Raw genomic sequence first — 22,929 nt, 5'->3', positions numbered from 1 at the left:
GCAGAGGAGGTAATTGGGGTCAAATTGGATGTGTTGGTTTAAATGACATCTCCTAATTTACGGAACAAATTTCTACCAAAATGTAGTGATACTATACTTAGTAGTCGGGATCAGAAGTTATACAGATGGGCTGAAGCGCCAGGAAAAAGGTAGACTAACTGGCTAGTTAGCTTTAGAAGACATTTGCAAAACTACTGGGCAAACATCAATGAAGTTTTAGTGATAAAATTCTCAGCTCGCGGACATCAAAAAGTATACAATTTAATGCAGCGACCCTCCTGGGGAGAGAGGAGATAACAGGGGTCAAATTTGCTGATTGGATTGTACATGGCGGTAGCAACCTTGGATCATGGGGATAAAAAAACGTGGGGCTTGGGGTTCTCCTCCCAAACTGTACATGAAAATTAGTTCAAACTGAGTGAGTTTGGTAACAATAAAACACACCGAGGCTGACTTGTAACAATAATTTATTACCGACCTTGGTCACAATTATTTCGTACTTTGCCTGTAACGGCTGCAACAACCTTAATTTAGTACTGAGTTTGTCAATAACAAATTTATCCAGTACCAATCGTTACATAATGTGATTTTCTTTTTCTGGTTACAATCACACCATACTGAGTGTGTCATTTAAGAAACTTTAATGATGTACTTGACCAGTCTTCCTATACATAATCATTTGTATGAATCCGATCTATATCAATAAATTGATCAAAGAATGAAAGACGCATGGAAAAGTTGGTCCTGACGTTGATGAGGCCCAGCACTGCCTGGTTCATTTGGCTAGTAGAATGGTTCCATGTTTTTCGCTTCTTCAACTAGGATGCCTTGACATGGCGGTTGTGCGAGGCATGAGGACCTCCTTTGCTATCTTGCGGAAGAAGTACCGTACTACCAGACCTGCCCGATAGATGGGAGACTGTGGCTGGAGAAAGAAAAACACATTTTACTTGTTCGTGCGGATAACATGTTTAACTCCAAGGGTAAACACTTGCTGCAGAATACAAGTTTTCTCCTACAAGTTGTTATTATAACTATCACATACTTAGAATAGAAATTCTTAATTGAGGCTCTTATTGAAAGTATTTCCTTGTTCTTAAAACTACGATGTAGCAGATATGGCGGATGATTATATTACCTTGTAGTACAGTCGACAGTTTTCAAACACAAGACGAACATCAAGGAAGAAATCCCTCAGTTCTTCGTAAATATTGCATCGCAACTTGTAGCCAATGATATCAAAACACATTCCCCTTTTGACGATCTTGTAGTAGTCGGGTATCTATAGCAGTCAACAAACAACATGCATTGACATTTATATTCACACGTCTGCGTGTCCTTGCAGTATAAGGCTATCTGTAGCAGTTAATAAACAAATATTAACATTAAATATCAATATTCACACGTATGTGCGAGTATCTAGTAATCATAATGATATATTACAAAGGGTATGTAGGCTTAAGTACGGAACCATTGTTATAACACTTACATCCTTGGACTTCACCTCATGGCGGAAGGGTTCACTGAAGTGATGGTTGTACACTCTGTCCAGTATCCGCAGGCACTCCTATGAATTACCATAAACCACATTAAATCATATGTAATACCAGCGGTAAATGTACTAGTGTTTTCAGAAGTATCGGATGGTTTGTCTGCCGATAACACCGCATACTATGCATAAGTATCCCAAAATTCATTTTCAATTGAAAATACATTGTACTCCATGAGAAGCTCGTTTGACACAAAGACACGCACCAATATGACCTGGATATGGACATCATCAGGAAAGAAACAAACTTAAACAGTCTCCTACTTTGGACACAGAAAAGAAAATGAACAACGTGACGCCTTACTGTGGACAGCTACAGGTGAGAGGCACACCAAAAAGTCTTTACTGTGGACCCCAGCAGAGAAAAAGGTATATCAGGACGAGCTTACTGTGAACACCAGCACGGAGGAGACAACTGAGGGGAATTGTAAAATAGCTGCTGAGGACAATGGAATAAGTTATATCGGACAGAACTTAGGCAAACTTTAAGGCATGGTGTATATCCACAATTTGAAGAGGATATATATATATATATCCTTTGAAGATGCTTTTTGTACGGATTTTTTTGACATGTGCAAATAAGTATACAGCAAAGATTTTTTTACAAATCTCATCATAAACTAGTACATGTCAGTCATTTGATCACTTTTGTAATTACATTTTTGGTATTTTTAAAGAGGCATGGTTTGTGAACGGGCTTGAAAATAATTCCAAAACCTTAATCAAATACCGTGAGTTGCTGCAAATTGCATAATCTACTTGTCAGTTACCAGAGTATTACTCACCTGCCTCCACTGGAATCCCCGTCTCCTACCTTTGGGTATACACTCTTCCGAAGACGAACTAACCACGGGCTTTTCACTCTTCCTCCGCCGATGTCGTTTCTTCTTTTTGCTGCTGTAACTTCCTTGCTCTGCTTTATTCCCTTTATAACTCTCAACATCAGAGAGGTGGCCCTGTTTCGGGTCAGACGCGTGTGTACTGTCCGAGGACAGGTTCCCTGATGTGGCTTCTGATCCCGATGGGGTGGTTCTTGGAGCTGACAAAGCTCGACTGTCAGTTGATGTTGACATTGTGGCGTTCTCGCGTGATTTCGATCTCCTGACAGCTTCTAGTGGAGGAGGCATCAATGAATTCCTCCAAGTGATATCTGGAGTCTCGCTACATGAATGCTTTTCAATGGAATTACCTGTGTAAAAATCCACGTATTTTTGTCTAGTATTGTTGTTCTTGTGTTGTGTATACATACCGTCGATATATTAGATGTATAAGCAAATTTGCTCCATTTTGGTTGTAACAAAGAAAGCAAACATAATATGATTGGATAAGATTCTGTAATGTCTAGCCCAAAATTTTACCCCGAGGTTGATATGTATCTGTCTCTTTCCAAAAGTTCCCCTTTCCCCCTTAAATGCAACGATTTTCAAGAAATTTCAATAACTTTTCTTCCATGATCTGCCGTTGTTGATGCAATGTCAGAATTTTTTTTTTCTTGACGTAATGACATTGTCAATAAGAGCGAGTGTGTCCTGTATATATCCTAGAAGAAGACAGAACACTTCTGCCTAGGCTAAATGTGGATACATCTGTACATGACTAGAAAAATTGATGACATACCTGACAGTGAGATACCTGTTTCCAGGTACTTTCCTGACATTGAGTTGCGGATCTCTAAGTAGGTTTTGAGACCTGGTCGGTCACATCGTGAACGTCGTTGACTATGTTTTGTGTGTTTTGATGTATAAGGAACTGCCATTTTTGGCAGCTGATCATCCTCCAAGTCATTTACACTAGTCGCTGTATTGGTGTCTTTTCGCTTGTCTGCCCTCAGATTCTCTGTTTTATGGTAATAAATCAATATTCACAGCCTCTCATCGCAATGCTTGAACTCGTGGTTTTACTGTTTCTAATGAAATCCCACGAAATTTTGTTTTCAACAGATTATTAGTGGTTTTGGAAAAGAATAGTTGGTAAAACTATTAAAAAAAGATGACACCAGAATAAACTGACACAAAATGTAGATTAAAACAACTCCATCTTTCAAACAAATAATGTTCTCTACTTCACTTAAGATATGACGACAAATGTCAAAGACAGCCATATATATATGTACTTACCTAGAATGAGGGCCAATGGTATATCATCGTCGCTGTCTGAGAAAGAAAGACACGCAAATATCTCTTCATCCCTGGTTTGGTCTCGCCGTGTGCGGGTCTCATCTTGTGGGGTAAGGAAGCCAGCATCGTTTTCAACACCTTTTAGAACCATGGAGCTAGTAGGTTTGCTACACCGGTGAATTGGTTTTAAAAGATCGCTGCAGCCTTGATTCACATCTAATGTCTTCAGGTCTGATGAATGTTCCTCATCACAAGACTTCCATACCAAAGATTGTGCTGTAACACCGTCGCAGGGCACGATGCAGCTCGACTCGGAGTCGCCACTTTGCTGTTTTACTAATTCCCGCTGAGGTCCAGTGTGATAGCTTCTGGGAAAATGTCTCTCGCTCTGTTTATCTACCTTTGGGCATTGTAGCTTTGACGAATTTTCCCCATGATCTTCAGCAGTCTTATTTTTTGAGACAGTTTCTCTTTCTAAACCATTGTTTATTTCTTTCATTTTTTCTTTATCTTTAGATTTAATCCTGTTTACCGTGTATTGTTCTTTTTCCTTACTAATACCTTCCCTTATACTGTGAACTGCATCCCCTGTAGCTTTACTGGGTTGTGAGATTGTGTCTCCTTTATTCATGTCAAGTTTCCTTTTACTTTTCCCGGGCGTTTGATGAACATTCTGAAGGTCTGTCTGTATACAAATATCACGTTTACTGCCATGAATGACGACGTACACATTCCCTGAAACGCTTGGGCCTTGTGTTGCTTTCCTGTCGGAGCCTCTGTTCTTGTGATTGCTACTTGAGTCTCTGTGACGACTACTGCAACAGCTAGAGTGATACTTACTTCCTGATTTGCTTCTGTCTTTGCTATCAGAGTCGCGATGGGAAGTTGGTAAAGATGATGACCCCCTTCTTGTAGAAGACTTTATGCTTGTCAGTTTGATTTCTGGAGTTGCCTTTGGAGATGGAACTACTGCTGACGCATTGCCTGCAAGTTTATTGGAGAGTGACTGAGGAGTTTCCTTGCTTTTGTGTCTAATCTCACTCCCCTGCCTAGTATTTACCTCATTCCTGCATTTTTGTTTAGAAAGGGAAATAGTCCCGGCTGTGTCTATTGACACTTTACCAAAGCTGCCCGGAGTGTCCAGGTGGTTACCATCTTCAGCGTGAGATTGTGGAAGTTTTCCGAACTGAAGTTTTCTATACTTGCAAGGTGACTCTACGACTCCTTCTTCAATCTCGAGAAGAATCGAATCAAACAAATTTCTCTTCCCATTCGGCGGCTTTGGCTGGTTGTTGTTAAGATTATTTGACTCCCTGTCCTTGTCGATGTTCTTGCCCGAGTGGGTGCTGTTTTTGTCCGTTGTGTTATGTTTGTTGCTTTTTACAGATCTTTGTTCAAAGTTCTCTGGCGTTTGCCCTTTGCTTCTGTCGGGTTTGTATCCTACTGTTTTTATGTCGCTTTCAGTCACCTGGGTCCCAAGACTGGCCTGTCGTATACCGTCTTCCGACAAATTTGGTGTTATTTTGTGAACTGAGGTCAGATCACTTAACTTTGACTGGCTACTTGAGACCATAACCTTTACCTCGTCTTTTCTTCCACCAGTTGGTAAATCACTCCTTGATACGTCTTTTTCATCGACTGTATGTTTCTTTCCTTTCCCCTTGTGTCTATAGCACGGAATGTCCAGCATCTTGCTGTGAACAAAACTGCGGGTGGAGCTGTGATTCGTTTTTTTAGCACTGTCCTTGTGACTACATTCTTGATATTGCTGGACATATTTTGTTTTGGCACTATTTGCCTTATGAATACAAACCTTAGCTTCTCTAATGGATGCTCGCGATACGCTTCTGACAGCATGTTGTTTAGTGTCCAAATTGGAAAAAATATTTGACAAAGAATCTTCGCTAGACTTGTCTTTGTCAGACTTGTCTGTAGATTTTGAAATTTTTGTGTAGGTGGTTGCCTGGTTTCCGTTTTCCAAAATGATAACTGATTTAGGATTAGATGAATCGTTTATATCAGTTGACATATTCCATCCACTACTATCTTTCGTTGCGTTGCATGTTGATGTTTCTTTTAATAAAGATGGTTTGCTGGATGGTACTGTCGACGAAAGATGATATCTTTCGGAACAGATCTGCTCCTGCTTGATACTGAATTGTACGGCATCTGCTAGGACCTCTTCAGTATATGCGTTACTACTTGATATACTTGCGTTTAAACTATGAGAATTGTTACCAAGATCAGAAGTACCACTTATATTCCCTAGAGCAATGTTAATTGTTGCATATGTTTCTGCACCTACGCGGATTTGGTTATCACCTGCCTTTTTAGTGACATCCTCTGCAATGTTATCCGGTGTCGATGTCGCATCTGATACTTCCAGGAGTTCTGCCTGCTTTTTCTCTGTACTGTATAATAGTTCACTACATATTGTTGATGCCAGGTTTGCCTGCTGCACAAGAATATTGAGAACACCTGTCAACATCTTTGCTGACAGTTGGTATGGCCCCTTTTGACTGTCCCTTGTTTCTTTAATTTTGTTCAGAGCTGTATTTGCCAGTTGGCTGCAGATTAGACTTGTGGTGTAACTTTCCTGAAATCCTTTGACCAAGTTCTGTTCTTGCAACTGTAATTCTTTGTCTTCTTCCTTGCCTGTATCGATGAAATTGTTGGATTTTTCACTTAAGTACTGCAGGTACGATTGCAGCAATTGGTCATGATCAACTTCAGTTGTTACAAGATGAGAGTCCCTTTCCTGTGAAATATTACATGTTATAGATGATTGGTCTTCTTTCTTGACTGCCAATGACACATGCGTATCAGAATGAATTGCTTTCACTTGGTCTTTTGCAGCAGTGAGAACACCATGTGCTTTATCCACCTGTTGCATCGTAATTTCTTCAGCACCCATAGCCATCCGAGAGTCACAATTTGAAGCCGATAAGAACTCAATCCCAGACACAGTTTCTTTGGTGTTTGAGTCTAGTACGGCTGCTTGATCCTCAATTAAGGAAGCCTCTGACGTAACCCTGGAAATAATCACAAGTCTATCCTCGTCACTGTCATCAATTGGATCATAGTACAGGATCCCTGACCTGTCCAGTATACTGCCGTCCAATGACAGCCTGTCACTGCTTGTTTCAGATCTATCTTGCTCAGTCTCTGCTAACGGATTTACAGTGATGTCAGGTTCTAATGTGGATTCTTGATAAAACTCAGACTTTCCAGTATTTCGTTCATGAAACTCTTTGAATTTCCTTAAGTCTTGGGTTGGGAAAGAGCTACAAAGGAAAGTTGGGGAATGACCATCTCTGGCTGGGCTACGCTTTTTGTGATGGTCTCCCAAGTTTTGAACCTCCAGTTCGGTGTTATCTTTGTCATTATCCTCCCAGTTCTGAACTTCCAGCTCCGGAATATCTTTGTCCTCCAATAGATTTTTCAACTGATAGTCATCGAGCGACATAGGTGAACTGAATCGGGTGGAAGAGGCACATGCGTCTAACGACACACATGATAAACAATGGAGTGTGACTTCCTCCGACTCACTTCCATCTTTTCCAGCAACGGGCAGTGTATCCCCCTCTATATCCCCATCAATAGACAACTTATCGCTCTCACTATACCCAGCAATTGAGAATTTACCCACCTCACTTTTTCCTGAACTATACAATATATCCCCTTTGCCATTTTCAGCAATCGACAACTTATCCCTCTCCATTTTTCTATCAGCATATACTTTATCCCCCTGGTTTTTACCAGGATTGGATAGCTTATCCCCTTCACTATTTTCAGCAATATATAACTTATCTTCCTCAGTGTTTCCATGATCCTCTTTGCATGCAATAAGGTGAACCAGTTGTGGTGATGATTCCGTCTCTTTTACTTTTATGTTTGTTTTGCATTCAGGGTTAGACGTTTCATTAAGTGATGTGTCTTGCCTCGACTTGGTCCTTTTTTTCTCTTTGTTTTTCTTTTTTTTCTTTGATTTCTTATGTGAACGTTTGTGATGATGGTGTGATCTGCTTGTTGATTGGTTGTGATTATCACTGGTTGCATGGTCCTCCATTACATTTTGTCCACACGTACTATCCTGACCATGTGTTGATGTGTGCGCCTTTGTGGATACATTTGTATGTGTCTTTTCATTGTATGTTTGTATTCGGGGTTTAGAATCTGAAGGCTGTATGAGATCCGGGGCTTCTGTTTTGTTTGTTACATGCGCAGTGGTGTCTTTTGAAGACTTCTCAGGAGATAACAACTGCTTTGTTTCCTTTTTATTTTTCTTGGACTTTTTATGATGTTTCTTTTTTGGATCCAACGGAGTGAACCTCAGTACTTCTCCACAGACTGAAGACATGTCTTTAATGTTAAGCGTCGTGTCTTTTAGCTCATTGTCCGATTCTAGTTCCCTGGTCACCAGTGTCATGTCCGTGGATGGCTGACAAGATTGTGTACCATTCCATCCAATCTCATGCTTTGTTTGGAGGATATCCGCGGGACCAGACCAGTTTCGGTGGTTGTAAATCTGCCTGTGGTACTGGGGGCAAGCTCCTGGTGTGCAAGTGTCCTTCCAGGCTAACTGAGGATTTGTGCTATCAGCACTGTCAACCTTTGTGTGTGTTCCCGCGGCTCCTCTGATTACGGCTCCGACATTGGCCTGGAAAGGGTGAATATTAACTTTTCTAACTTTAAGCAATAATCCCTAATCAATAGGGTATCATAATATGAACCTCCTCTCCTAATGATAAAAGCCTTATTTACTGGGATTGTCAACAATCATTAACGCTGAATGAAGCACGAAGTTCATATGATCCAATGTTTTATTTAACGTCACGCTACCACAATTGGTACAATTTTGACAGTTTTTTTTAGTGATCTTTAAAAATTCAGATCTTGTATCTCGAAAGTTTCTTGATTCTTGACAAAGTCTACCTATGGTTGTTCATTTTCAGGAAAAGTTTTATATCGAAGTAATTTGTCTTTGAAAATAGAACGCTAAACTCGGAGTGAGATTTCGTCCGTTTTTCGGCCGTAATTTGTACCCAAACTGGTACACCATATTACTGGCTATGGCATTTGTTTTTATTTCTACAAGTTAATGTGCCGATTATAACAAAATACATTGCTTTTATAGATACCATACTGAACTATAATTGTATATATTCACTTATTATTATCCTGTTATAAGGACCAGAAATCAACATCTAAACATGCTTATATTTAACCCCTTCAAAATCCTCCAAAATTTTGTCGACGTACGTCGTTTTTATTGGTTTTCTGATATGTTTACTTTGAAGTCATCGTGTACTCTTAAAATGTTCCTGAAAACAAAACTATTCGGCAGAATGATAATATCTCTTGTTATACTGTCAAAGGAAAATGCTCAAATTGCTCAAAAAAGTACTATTCGAACCATTTTCTGACCGTGTACCAATTTGGGTAGTGTACCAATTGTGGTAGCGTGACGTTGTGTAGGTTATGTTTAGATATATATCTGCCATATTTAGGCAATATCGGGTTATGAATTTCTGAAGTAGGTTTATCTATAAGAACTTGGCGATTTGTGACCCATGGATAGCGAAGGTACTACTCACCAATCCGAACAGTGTATGGTTACTCATCAGCAGGTCGTGTCGTTCACTGCTCTGCTCACTCAGTGCTGCCAAGGTGCACTTGATGCAGTCAATTTCCTCGCTGTCGTTTCTTTCCGAAGTCAGCCATTGCGTTTGGTGACACTTCAAAGTAGAATTAAAATTCGTTAAAGTTCCTTAACTCAGGTAAATATTTCCATAACTTAACCAATGCTATCCTTCTTGGAAAAATTAGTTTTATGAAACCGAAGTCACATTGAATCATTGAAACCACTATTGGGTTTTTTAAGTTGTTTTAGATGGGGGGATTGAAGAATAAGTCTTACGGGATGTTTTAAGACCAGCAACGTGAAGGTGTCTCTCCAATTACGTTTTACTATATTTTCAGCCACAAACATGTTACACAGAATATGACGTGGGTAATCGATAGTTTACCAAGAGTTCGCCTAAGATAAACAATAAGTTAGATTATGTTAAGAGGTTCTACAAAAACGCTATATTATATTTGGTGGCCGATTGGGGTTGTCAAACGCTTTAAACCTCATAGATCGAACAGGATCACTCGAAACTTCAGGGCCAACCAGGACTGGTATTGTGCAATATATATCAAGTAATTATATGCCAAGAGATATCCCTGGTTATTGTAATGATATTGGTGAATATAATTTGGTACTGTCCATGCATTATCTATTACAACACGTGAGTATCTAAATCCGTTATTACATGAATAAAATATTTACCCTGGAACAGCTTTGGTGACCACAGGGCAACAGGATTGGGTTATGGCCAACAGTAACAGAGTCAGAGCAATGCCCCAGGCATGTAGAACAACGGTCTGATTTGTTGTAAGCCATGAGTTAAATAGTAATCATGTCATCTCGATGAAAGTAGGTCGGAGATGAGATCAAGTAGACGTGCTGAAATATAATATTAAAATTGTAACAAAAATTGACCAGATCATGATTCGAACATATAATCATCAGCATTTGTGCTGAGGTAGTTAGTCTAGTAGGTGATGAATGGCCCTCGGTTTTTTTCTTGTCCAAAAGGCAATAGATTAAAAGAAATTACCTGGTCACTGACCTGTGCAAATGACACAAATGTTACGGAAAGAGTGAGGAGGGGCCTACATTCTGCAAATTTTCGTTTCTAAAGTATCCCCCACTGATTTCAGTGAAAAAATCACTGAAGAAATGTAGAAATGCATGTCAATGAATGTCATGTGCAAGAAACTTACGGGAGTATTTTGCCGCTTTTGACACAAATGTTTGGCCTTTTGTTCATAATAAGCAATTGTTATTCTTCGAAACATCACCAATGAAACATAAAATACCGTTTCACGTATGTGATATAAATGCAGAATAATGTTTTGTTTACCTGTATCTTCCGGAAGTTGTGATTTGAAATTTACCGCTCGTGAAGATTACTATGACCTTCACCCATGTGTCAAAGGTCACAGTGGCCTCGTTTTCAATATGTAATGGCTGCGCCCATGTACATGCAGTCGAATGTCAACAAGCTCAGAGCAGGCGTTGAGAAAATAAACACGTAAGTAGTAAGTTGTTGAAGAATCGTATTTATTTAATAAGACTGTCATATCGACATGAACCAAAATCATATGAAACAGACATAGGCTTAGAAACAGTGTTGAATCGGCGTCTATTGAAGAAACTGACAAGATCATGTCAGAAACCAGACAACTCTAAACAGCTTGGTAAACTGGATGACAGACTTCCACAATAAATGATGCGTAAGACTGATAGTCGAGGATTGTGATAAAAATGTGAACAAACTATAAATGGAAACGAAAAACTTGAAACTGACAACTTGTTTAATATAGACAAATTAAAACATTTGTCACCTGCCGGGAACGGCCGTTATCGGCGTTTGATATGCGAGTGTTATCCGATGTTCAAAGAAAGACAACTCGAATACACTAATTATGATTCCTTTGCAGTGGCAAAAACAGCTTATTTTCCACTGGTGTTTATAGTATGTTCTTTTAACATCAAATTAATTATCAAAACTGCACAGTTGTTATTGATTTTTAAATTAGTTCAATGACCAGTGTGACGTGTGATGCTGTTGTACACTGTGTGTTAGTGACTGTACTGAAAGAATATTATGTTTTCTTTCTGACAGGTATGAAGATGTCGCTGTGTTTACGTTTGTTTCACTTTGGAAGACAGGCCTGGTGCAGATCCTTTACCCAGAAAAACATGTACAGTGTTACCAACCACTGTAGACAATGCAGAAGACATCAACACAGCGTCCAAAGGTCTAGTAACATATCCGAGTTAGAGTCGTCACTGTTTGTAAGTGGTGTTTATCAGGACGACTCACTATTACTGTCATTAGACCTTGATATTGAGGCGATGTTGCATGACCTGGATTCCAATCTACACTCAAGAAAACACACCAGCTGGAACAGCGATCACATCAACCAGTTTGTAAGTTGAAATATTAAATCATGAATCCTGATTATTAGTTATTTTACCAGATGATTCACATCAGTTAGTTGAAGTTTAGCAGAAGCTTATATAGAAACTTGCGCATTATACTTTTTGTCTGCAGCGTAAAACAGAAAATCTTAACCAACTTATTTAAGACTTGAATTCACTAGGTTTTCTTTTGCATTGTGACAAATGAAAATAATAATGTGTAGTTCCATATACCTTTTACATCTAGATCTACAAGTAATAGATATATGAGTTAATTTATATCTTACAAATGTATGTACTGGATGGCATATTCTGCTATATATTTGATAAGTAATGTGACAAATAGATATATAAATACAAACACTTTAACATATATAGATACATATACTTGTACACTTGAACAGGGAACTGTAAATGTATATGGGTAACAGTGCCACAAATAATGTGATTATTGAAAATGTAAACGATGTGTAAGTATGTATATCTCTGTGATGAGGAGAGTTAGTTTTATATACATATCTGGGTTGTTCTGTCGGACGCATTATAAAGAAAAATTAATCTCTGACACTTTTAAACAGAAAGACAACTACAGAAAGTTTGCTGAGATAAGTGTGAAGTTGAAAAACATAGAGGAAGACCAAAAGAACACAAGTTTCTTATTTCAATCCATTAAACAGAAGCAGGTGAGTCTCTGTCTTTTATTACCATTAAACTATATAATTCTTAACTGTTTAACCATGTCATACTAAATGAGGTGCTTTTAAAACCATTAAATGTCATTTAAACAAGGAACATAATGGAAAAAGTGAGTCGGTATATTTTTTTACTGTCATTAAAATCAATTTTTTTTTAAACCATCAAATAACTGTCATTTTAAAAAGAATTTAACATTTATGAAAAGTTTTCTGTGTGTCATTTAAGGATCCCTGTATTACTGCACTGGGGTTTTCTCTCATATGTTCAACCTCCTCTTAATTTCGTTTTTGATATATAACTGTAGCACAGTTGGGCCAGAACGCTTCTGTTGTCCAAGTTTCTTAGTCGATTAGAGCGATAGGATAACAACCTGGCCGTGGTTAGTCAAAGGTTGGTTAACTTTAACAAGTGGTTAGTGAAAAATTCAAATTGTTGCCATTGAGTAGCAAGGACAATCAAAGCAAAATAAATCCCCAATACACATCAATCTTATTTCTCTTACCCTGGGCAGGTGTAACCACACTTTCCTTGGTATGAGAAATTCCTGTGACTGGATCAACAGGGTAAGAGAAAAAGAACAATTTACCCCCTTAACATGAAAAGGGAAATCTCAACCCTCAGGGAAAGGTTCTTAAGTTGTCAACAAGAAACCAAAGTGGCTTAAATGTAGAGGGTCATATAACAACCATTTTACATTTACAGTAATAATAATGATATACAACATTTGATATAGCGCCCTATCTAGCTAACATAAGCCACTCCAAAGTGCTTTACAGTACATAGATATGCAATTAATAAATACAATTAGTATATACATTAAAGGGGCATCACGCTGAAGTAACTATTTTTTTTGTCTTTTTTTCAAATACTGCATAAACATATCAAGTGAGACTCCTTATGGAAAATAATGATCGGATTTGGCTGAAATAGATTCATAAAAATGATTAAATCTAAGATAATCATCGGTATTTCTACCTGTCTGACCAACGTTTTGTTCAGGGATTTCCCTCTACTAGCGCATGCGCATTGCACACGATTTCTTTGTAAACAAAATGACTGGCTGTGTGAAGTAAGCCAAAAAAAAAGTGTTGTACCGTGTCAGCAACGAAGCGAAAAGTTGCCAAATGGTCAAAAGATAGCACAAGGAGTACGTTACAGAATCATTATTACAGGTGGGAAGTATTCAAAGGAGAAGATAACTGCCCTAGCAGTTAGTACGATGCATGTATTCTTCCGGATAGCCGGTAAAGCTGAAATGGAATCGATAGAAATGCTAGCGCTGTTTATGTTATTAATAAATATCTAAAACTATTAACCTCGCTAGTATCTTTGTCTGAGTTTGAACACAGATGAAATTAGTTTAATATGTCAATGGGCATGTTTCCATAATTATACAGGGGTTTATGCGAAAGGAAGGGATAAGTGACTGGTTAGTTTGATTTTGTCATGAGGACCTCCAAGGGTTAACTGTTGTGATAGCCACTGCGTATTCTGTCTCTGTCGGTACTCGTGATCGGGGTCAAATGAGATACGTGCGCTTTTAGATTTACATAATTTATAATATTACCGGGTTCAGTAAAATGGTTTGATTTAATATATTGCTGAATGAAACGATTTGTTGTTTGTTTTTTGCATATAAGATTTGAATTAGTACTAATATGAATACCCGGCTTCATCTGGCGCGACGACGCAATATATAAAAAAAACAATCTCTCGTCGTCAGAAAGCTACATTATCGCAGCTAGATTAAAAATGTCAAAATGACGGGCCATGATGAATAACTGAGGAAGGAGAACCTACTTCAAGTAAATAGGATCGCATAACATTTTTTTTTTAAATCGTATTTTTTCAACAGTTCATGTTTTTATATGTTGTTGACTTAGATTGATGATCATGTATAACAACCTTTTCTCTATAAAGAATTAATTTTCGACTTCAGATAGAATCGGAATACGTATTGAAAACAGGGGAAGAAAGATTTGTTTACGTTGTAAAAATGACGCGTGTTGCCGATAACTACGGCTTCTGTTTCGGACAAAAATTAAATGATTAAAGTAAAGTTGGCTCAACATAAAACAGGGTCCATTGACAAGAATGCTTTATTCTATGAAAAGTATTGAACAAATATAATTATCAAGTATCTCAACACGTCCCATATCTGACACATATTCTACATGTACACGTAGTGGTTTTGCCATACATTTTAGTGTGTGTGATGGCTAGTATGACTTACTAAGTGTTAGCGTATGGAGACAGTGAAAGTTGGAAAGAGAATATACATAAACGTATATGCATGGTATAGAAAAAGAAATTGGCCAAAGATATTGAGTTGTACAATGTAATAAAAAAAAGCACAAACGATTCTCTTTTTTATACGCGTGTAGTTTGTCATTGCATATATGCACTTTATGAAAACATTTGAAAAGGGATATTCGTCTTGTGAATATTCCTTTTTAAAGAAAGGTTTGTCCCATGGTTAAAGAAAGGTGGTTAGCCCCATACAGTTGTCACATTCCGGTACTAAATTCAATATATATATATATATATATACTTTATGTTTATGCCTATTATCATTGTTGACATTTAATTGTAAATGTATGACGGGAGAAGGCTGTGATAAATTGTAAAAACGTGTGTCCAATCCCTTGTTCAATTTTATTGCCAACAAATATGTTTGAAGCTAAATAAATTTAAATTCTGAATATTGGCAAGTGTGCAATTTAACTTCTGATGATGAATAAACACTGTTCAATAAGTTTTAATACAGACTTAGAAATCATATTACTTGGTTTCATAGTGCGGTAAGAAATTGCAGTTGCCTGACGCCCCTCTCTGGGGGGCCCCTTTGGAAACCGTTTCATCTCGCTCAGACCGCTCGTGTTTACTGCCTAGTCAGGTGACGTTATCGGCGCTATTTTTAGCAGGGCTGTCCCGAACAATTCAAGTGGTCAAACTGGACATTTGGAACGGACTATGAATATGGGGATAGCGAGGGAACATAAGTGGAAGTGCATACAATACATACATTCATTAAAAAAATATATGGCTCTTCACATGATGCCCCATTAATCAATACAATTGTATACAATTTTTGAGGAATTTGCAGGAGATACCTTATCAGGCGCAAACTACTTCTATGCCACCTGGCTAATATCCCCCTTTGTGTGTATGACTCTGTGTGTGCTGGAGATGTATTTTGTGTACAGTAGAGGATTAGTGCCTTTTTGTCATAAAAAGTAATCGACAAAAGGATCATAATCAATTGTATTCTATCGTTTCTTTATCATCAAGAAAAACTCAACTTTGACCAAAGAAGAAGCAGAACAGGAGAGAGCAGTTCTGCGGGACAAGGGGAGACAACTAAAACTGCAGCACACTAGCCTCATGGTAAGTGTCCAGTCAGGGCTGTGATGTCACTATGTCAGGTTCATATAAATCAGTGTTGTAATCAAAATTCAATCTGTGTCAAAATATTCTTACCAGGTCTTGGCACATTCATGGTGAAAGATGAATACCTATCAGATTGGAAGGTTTTAAAAGAAAAGTTGTTTGGCACGATATCAGTGCCTGTCTGAAGTGATGCATGGTAAACATCAACATTTGTCAGTCGTTAAATGGTCAGTATCTCATAACAAAATGTGCTGGTAGATCACTGGTAGGTCTCGGCACAGTGACTTGTGGACGAACATTACAAAGACACCAGCCACATAGGCAACATTGACAAGTGCATAATTGTCACCCCAGAGGGTAACATGTGAAGGTCACCCCAGAGGGGAACATGTGAAGGTCACCCCAGAGGGGAACATGTGAAGGTCACCCCAGAGGGTAACATGTGAAGGTCACCCCGGAGGGTAACATGTGAAGGTCACCCCAGAGGGTAACATGTGAAGTTCACCCCAGAGGGTAACATGTGAAGGTCACCCCAGAGGGTAACATGTGAAGGAAAATGAGTAGAGAGCCATCAGAATCCACCCAAAACAGAAGATGTGGCTATGAGTAGGAGCTCTGAGCGATTTACCAGGACATTTTTATACTGATCACTATAGATCATATAACAAATGACTAATATAAGCTTGCCTGCTGTCTAATCTATTTGTTTGTAGACAAGAAAATTGATGAAACCAAAATATGACTAATGACAGTGACAATCAGTCAATGTTTAAGAAAGGATGAAGACGGTACAGAAAACTTTTGAAATTTGTGATCCTGGTTGGGAAATATCTTTTACAGTACTACAAAATTCCATCATTATTAAAAATAAACGAGTACAAGCCAGGTACCTGGTATTTTCCAACATTATAGCCTACTGTATTTACTATATTTCATTGTGAAATAATGTTGATTTCTTTTTGTTTTTGAAAAGGATGAATATTTGACTCTAGAGCAAGTTGTCATTTTCCATGCTCTTCGGATACCTAACCATCTACATATAGACACAGTGAGTTTAGTACAGCTATATTAGCATTACATGTATTTTGAAAATGGCAAAAGCTTTGTAAAAATATTTTTAAACTGAATTTTGCTTCAAATAAAGCAATGAGTTGTGATTTGAGATCAAACTAATACCGATACAGTAAAAATGTAACATTTATTTTAGTATTTTTCGGGAAAAACATTTCTATTTAATTAGAAAATAATTTTGTTACAGCCAAACGATGAGTTGAAGGAGCTGGACAGGTGTGGCTTCCCAGGTAAGGTTTCAGGTAAATTGTCAAATCACAACCTATAGAGAATAGAATCACACTCTTGTTTAGTGATACTCCCCATCTTACCTTATTTGTTATTTCATCAAAAAGTGATCCAAATCCTGACACTCTAGGTATGTAAACAAGTAGTTGTCTTACTAATTAAGTTCTCTCACTAATTGGTGACCAAAATCTTGACACACTCAGTAGATAATTATATATATAAGCAGGTTGTAGAATTGATAATGCAATATATGTTTTCTTATTAAATTTCAGAAAAAGTGGAGATATCAAATGAAAAATTGAACAAAACTCTGAAAAAATGTATAAAATTCAGGTAAGCTATAAAACAACAGCATAAGGAAAGAGTTTATGCAATGTTGTGTGATATCACTGTTAGTAAAACAACAGCACAAGGAAAGAGTTGATGTAATGTTGTGTGATATCACTGTTAGTAAAGCAACAGCACAAGGAAAGAGTTTATGCAATGTTGTGTGATGTCACTGTTAGTAAAACAAAAGCACAAGGAACGAGTTTATGTAATGTTGGGTGATATCACTGTTAGTAAAACAACAGCGCAATGAAAGAGTTTATGTAATGTTGTGTGATAGCACTGTTAGTAAAACAACAGCACAAGGAAGGAGTTTATGTAATGTTGTGTGATAGCACTGTTAGTAAAACAACAGCACAAGGAAGGAGTTTATGTAATGTTGTGTGATAGCACTGTTAGTAAAACAACAGCACAAGGAAAGAGTTTATTTAATGTTGTGTGCTATCACTGTTAGTAAAACAACAGCGCAATGAAAAAGTTTATGTAATGTTGTGTGATATCACTCTTAGTAAAACAACAGCACAAGGAAAGAGTTTGTAATGTTGTGTGATGTCACTGTTAGTAAAACAAAAGCACAAGGAAAGAGTTTATGTAATGGTGTGTGATGTCACTGTTAGTAAAACAACAGCACAAGAAACGAGTTTATGTAATGTTGTGTGATATCACTTTTAGTAAAACAACAGCACAAGGAAAGAGTTGATGTAATGTTGTGTGATGTCACTGTTAGTAAAACAACAGAACAAGGAAAGAGTTTATGTAATGTTGTGTGATTTCACTGTTAGTAAAACAACAGCACAAGGAAGGAGTTTATGTAATGTTGTGTGATAGCACTGTTAGTAAAACAACAGCACAAGGAAAGAGTTGATGTAATGTTGTGTGATGTCACTGTTAGTAAAACAACAGCGCAATGAAAAAGTTTATGTAATGTTGTGTGATATCACTTTTAGTAAAACAACAGCACAAGGAAAGAGTTTACGTAATGTTGTGTGATATCACTGTTAGTAAAGCAACAGCACAAGGAAAGAGTTTATGTAATGGTGTGTGATGTCACTGTTAGTAAAACAACAGCGCAAGGAAAGAGTTTATGTAATGTTGTGTGATGTCACTGTTAGTTACTTGTTTGTAATACTGTTATAACATTATGGCTGAAAATATCTAAAACACCAACACATAGAAAGTGAGCTTGTAACTGATGGCTACTGATTAGATATGTATATGTGAATCACTTTGAAGCAGATATTTGCTCCTTATTTGGAAATTTAACAACCCTTTTTAATTTGTATAAATAATGGTATACACATTTCATAACAGCAACCATTTCTGGATGGAGTATTTTAACCAAAAGCATTCTCCCTTACTTACCATAGATTAAATGGGAACATTTGCAGGAAATCTATATGTATATAAACAATTAACTGAGGTTATGATTATTGATATCTTCAGTAATATTGGCCGGAGGTCTTATTATCTGATGTCTAACGCAGCATTGAAGGAGCAGGAACTCATCACCAGTGTGTCCTCAGGACTACGGGGGTCAGGCTTCACACACATGGTGTGTCCTGAGATCTTCAAGACTATCCCTGTGGTAAGTAATATCACACCAGTCTGTCCTCAGGACTACGGTGGACAGGCTTCACACACATGGTGTGTCCTGAGATCTTCAAGACTATCTCTGTGGTAAGTAATATCACACCAGTCTGTCCTCAGGACTACGGTGGACAGGCTTCACACACATGGTGTGTCCTGAGATCTTCAAGACTATCTCTGTGGTAAGTAATATCACACCAGTCTGTCCTCAGGACTACGGTGGACAGGCTTCACACACATGGTGTGTCCTGAGATCTTCAAGACTATCTCTGTGGTAAGTAATATCACACCAGTCTGTCCTCAGGACTACGGTGGACAGGCTTCACACACATGGTGTGTCCTGAGATCTTCAAGACTATCTCTGTGGTAAGTAATATCACACCAGTCTGTCCTCAGGACTACGGTGGACAGGCTTCACACACATGGTGTGTCCTGAGATCTTCAAGACTATCTCTGTGGTAAGTAATATCACACCAGTCTGTCCTCAGGACTACGGTGGACAGGCTTCACACACATGGTGTGTCCTGAGATCTTCAAGACTATCTCTGTGGTAAGTAATATCACACCAGTCTGTCCTCAGGACTACGGTGGACAGGCTTCACACACATGGTGTGTCCTGAGATCTTCAAGACTATCTCTGTGGTAAGTAATATCACACCAGTCTGTCCTCAGGACTACGGTGGACAGGCTTCACACACATGGTGTATCCTGAGATCTTCAAGACTAACCCTGTGGTAAGTAATATCACACCAGTCTGTCCTCAGGACTACGGTGGACAGGCTTCACACACATGGTGTGTCCTGAGATCTTCAAGACTAACCATGTGGTAAGTAATATCACACCAGTCTGTCCTCAGGACTACGGGGGACAGGCTTCACACACATGGTGTGTCCTGAGATCTTCAAGACTATCTCTGTGGTAAGGAACCATGCGGTTCGAATACCAGAATTGTTATAATACAATCAATGCAGCATCATTTAATTGTCAGTAACATGCATTTGCTTTTCACCAATGTATTGTATTGGTATTGCTCCACTATAGGGTGCCTTTGGTTTTTTTTACACAGTGTGAATATTTTTTTTAAAACATAAAAAGTATCGTAAATAACCCATAACAACAGAAAGCTAATTGTGTGTTCCCATGGCAAATCAAATGTAATTGAAGCATGCTCTCAAATGTTAAACTAGAAGTGAAACAGAAGGTACGTGTGTTGTGTGGACGTGTGTTGAGTGGACGTGGATTGTGTGGACGTGTGTTGAGTGGACGTGTGTTGTGTGGATGTGTGTTGAGTGGATGTGTGTTGAGTGGACATGTGTTGAGTGGATGTGTGTTTTGTGTGTTGAGTGGACATGTGTTGAGTGGATGTGTGTTGTGTGGATGTGTGTTGAGTGGACGTGGGTTGAGTGGACGTGTGTTGAGTGGACGTGTGTGGTGTGGACGTGTGTTGAGTGGACGTTGGACGTGTGTTGAGTTGACGTGTGTTGAGTGGACGTGTGTTGCGTGGACATGTGTTGTGCATGTGTTGAGTGGATGTGTGTTGAGTGGACATGTGTTGAGTGGATGTGTGTTTTGTGTGTTGAGTGGACATGTGTTGAGTGGATGTGTGTTTTGTGTGTTGAGTGGACATGTGTTGAGTGGATGTGTGTTGTGTGTGTTGAGTGGACATGTGTTGAGTGGATGTGTGTTTTGTGTGTTGAGTGGACATGTGTTGAGTGGATGTGTGTTGTGTGGACGGGTGTTGTGTGGACGTGTGTTGTGTGGTTGTGTGGATGTGTGTTGACGTGTTGTGTGGATGTGTGTTGAGTGGGCGTGTTGAGTGGACGTGTGTTGTGTGGAGGTGTGTTGATTGGACGTGTGTTGAGTTGACGTGGGTTGAGTGGACGTGTGTTGAGTGGATGTGTGTTGGGTGGACGTGTGTTGTGTGGACGTGTGTTGAATGGACATGTGTTGTGTGTGTGTTGTGTGGATGTGTGTTGAGTTGACGTGTGTTGAGTGGACGTGTGTTGTATGGACGTGTGTTGACACATAAAAAGTATCGTAAATAACCCATACCAACACAAAGCTAATTGTGTGTTCCCATGGCGAATCAAATGTAATTGAAGCATGCTCTCAAATGTTAAACTAGAAGTGAAACAGAAGTTACGTGTGTTGTGTGGACGTGTGTTGTGTGGTTGTGTGGATGTGTGTTGACGTGTTGTGTGGATGTGTGTTGAGTGGACATTGGACGTGTGTTGTATGGACGTGTGTTGAGTTGACGTGTGTTGTGTGGACGGGTGTTGAGTGGATATGTGTTGTGTGGATGTGTGTTGAGTTGACGTGTGTTGAGTGGATGTGTGTTGGGTGGACGTGTGTTGTGGGGACGTGTGTTGTGTGCATGTGTGTTGAGTGGATGTGTGTTGACATGTGTTGTGTGGACGTGTGTTGAATGGACATGTGTTGTGTGTGTGTTGTGTGGATGTGTGTTGAGGGCATGTGTGTTGAGTGGCCGTGTGTTGAGTGGATGTGTGTTGTGGGGACGTGTGTTGAGTGGATGTGTGTTGAGTGGACGTGTTGAGTGGATGTGTGTTGTGTGGACGGGTGTTGTGTGGACGTGTGTTGTGTGCATGTGTGTTGAGTGGATGTGTGTTGTATGGACATGTGTTGTGTGGACGTGTGTTGTGTGGTTGTGTGGATGTGTGTTGACGTGTTGTGTGGATGTGTGTTGAGTGGACGTGTTGAGCGGATGTGTGTTGTGTGTTTGTTGAGTGGACGTGTGTTGTGTGGACGGGTGTTGAGTTGACGTGTGTTGAGTTGACGTGTGTTGAGTGGATGTGTGTTGTGTGGACGTGTGTTGTGTGGACGTGTGTTGTGTGCATGTGTGTTGAGTGGACGTGTGTTGAGTGGACGTGTGTTGTGTAGACGTGTGTTGAGTGGATGTGTGTTGATCGGTGATATATAGGAAGGTTTATATGACACCACCAGTTAGGTGTTTATGTACGAAGACTAGTACGGTATGTCACCTTCATCGTACTAGTCATAGAAACATCACACATCAACAATTTGCTGGTTGTCCTAAACGAATTTTTCTACAATCCATACTTATTAACCCAAAGAAAATGATTAGAAAAAGGTCTTTGGTATGGCTTATGGAAAGCTAACAGTATTCAAAGTTGACAGAAACAGAAGTGTCATTGATGGAAGGATTTGCCTATATATTGTGTGTACAAATATTTGTTTGATATAATTGAATCAAACGTTTTTGTTACTCTTTTTCTTTTAGGAGGGTGCTGGCATCACCCCACAAGATCCCAAGGAGGTAAGGGTTTTGTACTTTTCTAATGATAGACCTAAGATACTCATAACCATGTGTTCTTGTAAAGCATTATATTACCAGTCCGAGATACAAACAATACCTTGGTACATTGTATGTATGTGTACGTATCTATTACCTGTCTATTAAAATACAGTGTATATTTGTTTATTAAGATACATTATATTATTGTGTTTGTTCTGCATTAAACCCAACAGCACACACAGGTTATACTCTGCTATGTTTTTTGTCGATAAAATAACAAACACTTAAATTGTCGAAAATGAGCATTTATTCTAAATGCCAGAAATCGAACATATGTATACATCTTTGTGTTGATTTTTATAATAAGGTGTACAAAGAACCAAAAAAGGTGGGGCTTGCTTCAAAATAAACGCACCATTTGTAATTAAAAGATGTACAACAAATGAAACAAAATTTAAAACAAAGATGTGCAACAATTACATTTTTACACAATAGTACATAAAGGTGGATACAAATTAGGGGAGGAGGAGGGTAGCTGATTTTTAAGGAGATTTTTCAAAATGTCAGCATGGAAAAATATTCTGCACAGGTCACGTGACTTTAGTACACCAAAACATCACGTGACTACTTCTATAGGGATGGACTAGTTTCAAAA

General features: G+C 38.7%; 2 protein-coding genes across 2 annotated transcripts; one reads left to right on the top strand and one right to left on the bottom strand.

The window, feature by feature from the left end:
• Nucleotides 1-454: 454 nt before the first annotated feature.
• On the bottom strand, nt 455-10,728 carry LOC110441740. The gene is made up of 9 exons (XM_021484976.1): nt 10,638-10,728; nt 10,001-10,177; nt 9,264-9,404; nt 3,667-8,326; nt 3,167-3,385; nt 2,335-2,738; nt 1,490-1,567; nt 1,139-1,282; nt 455-925 (listed from the first exon to the last, which is right to left on the bottom strand). The coding sequence occupies exons 2-9, from the start codon at nt 10,112-10,114 to the stop codon at nt 815-817; spliced, it is 5,871 nt and encodes a 1,956-aa protein (XP_021340651.1). The 5' UTR covers nt 10,115-10,177; nt 10,638-10,728; the 3' UTR covers nt 455-814.
• On the top strand, nt 10,727-22,683 carry LOC110441738 (serine--tRNA ligase, mitochondrial-like). Its single transcript, XM_021484974.1, has 10 exons — nt 10,727-10,808; nt 11,403-11,710; nt 12,280-12,384; nt 15,689-15,784; nt 16,761-16,835; nt 17,046-17,088; nt 17,359-17,419; nt 18,857-18,998; nt 22,260-22,295; nt 22,642-22,683. Exons 2-10 carry the CDS (start codon nt 11,405-11,407, stop codon nt 22,681-22,683), a joined length of 906 nt encoding a protein of 301 aa, XP_021340649.1. The 5' UTR covers nt 10,727-10,808; nt 11,403-11,404.
• The last annotated feature ends 246 nt before the right edge of the window (nt 22,684-22,929 follow it).

Source organism: Mizuhopecten yessoensis, unplaced genomic scaffold (genome assembly GCF_002113885.1).
Source record: "Mizuhopecten yessoensis strain PY_sf001 unplaced genomic scaffold, ASM211388v2 scaffold716113, whole genome shotgun sequence".
Classification (NCBI taxonomy): Eukaryota; Metazoa; Mollusca; class Bivalvia; order Pectinida; family Pectinidae; genus Mizuhopecten; species Mizuhopecten yessoensis.
This window is presented reverse-complemented; position numbering and strand designations above follow the sequence as displayed.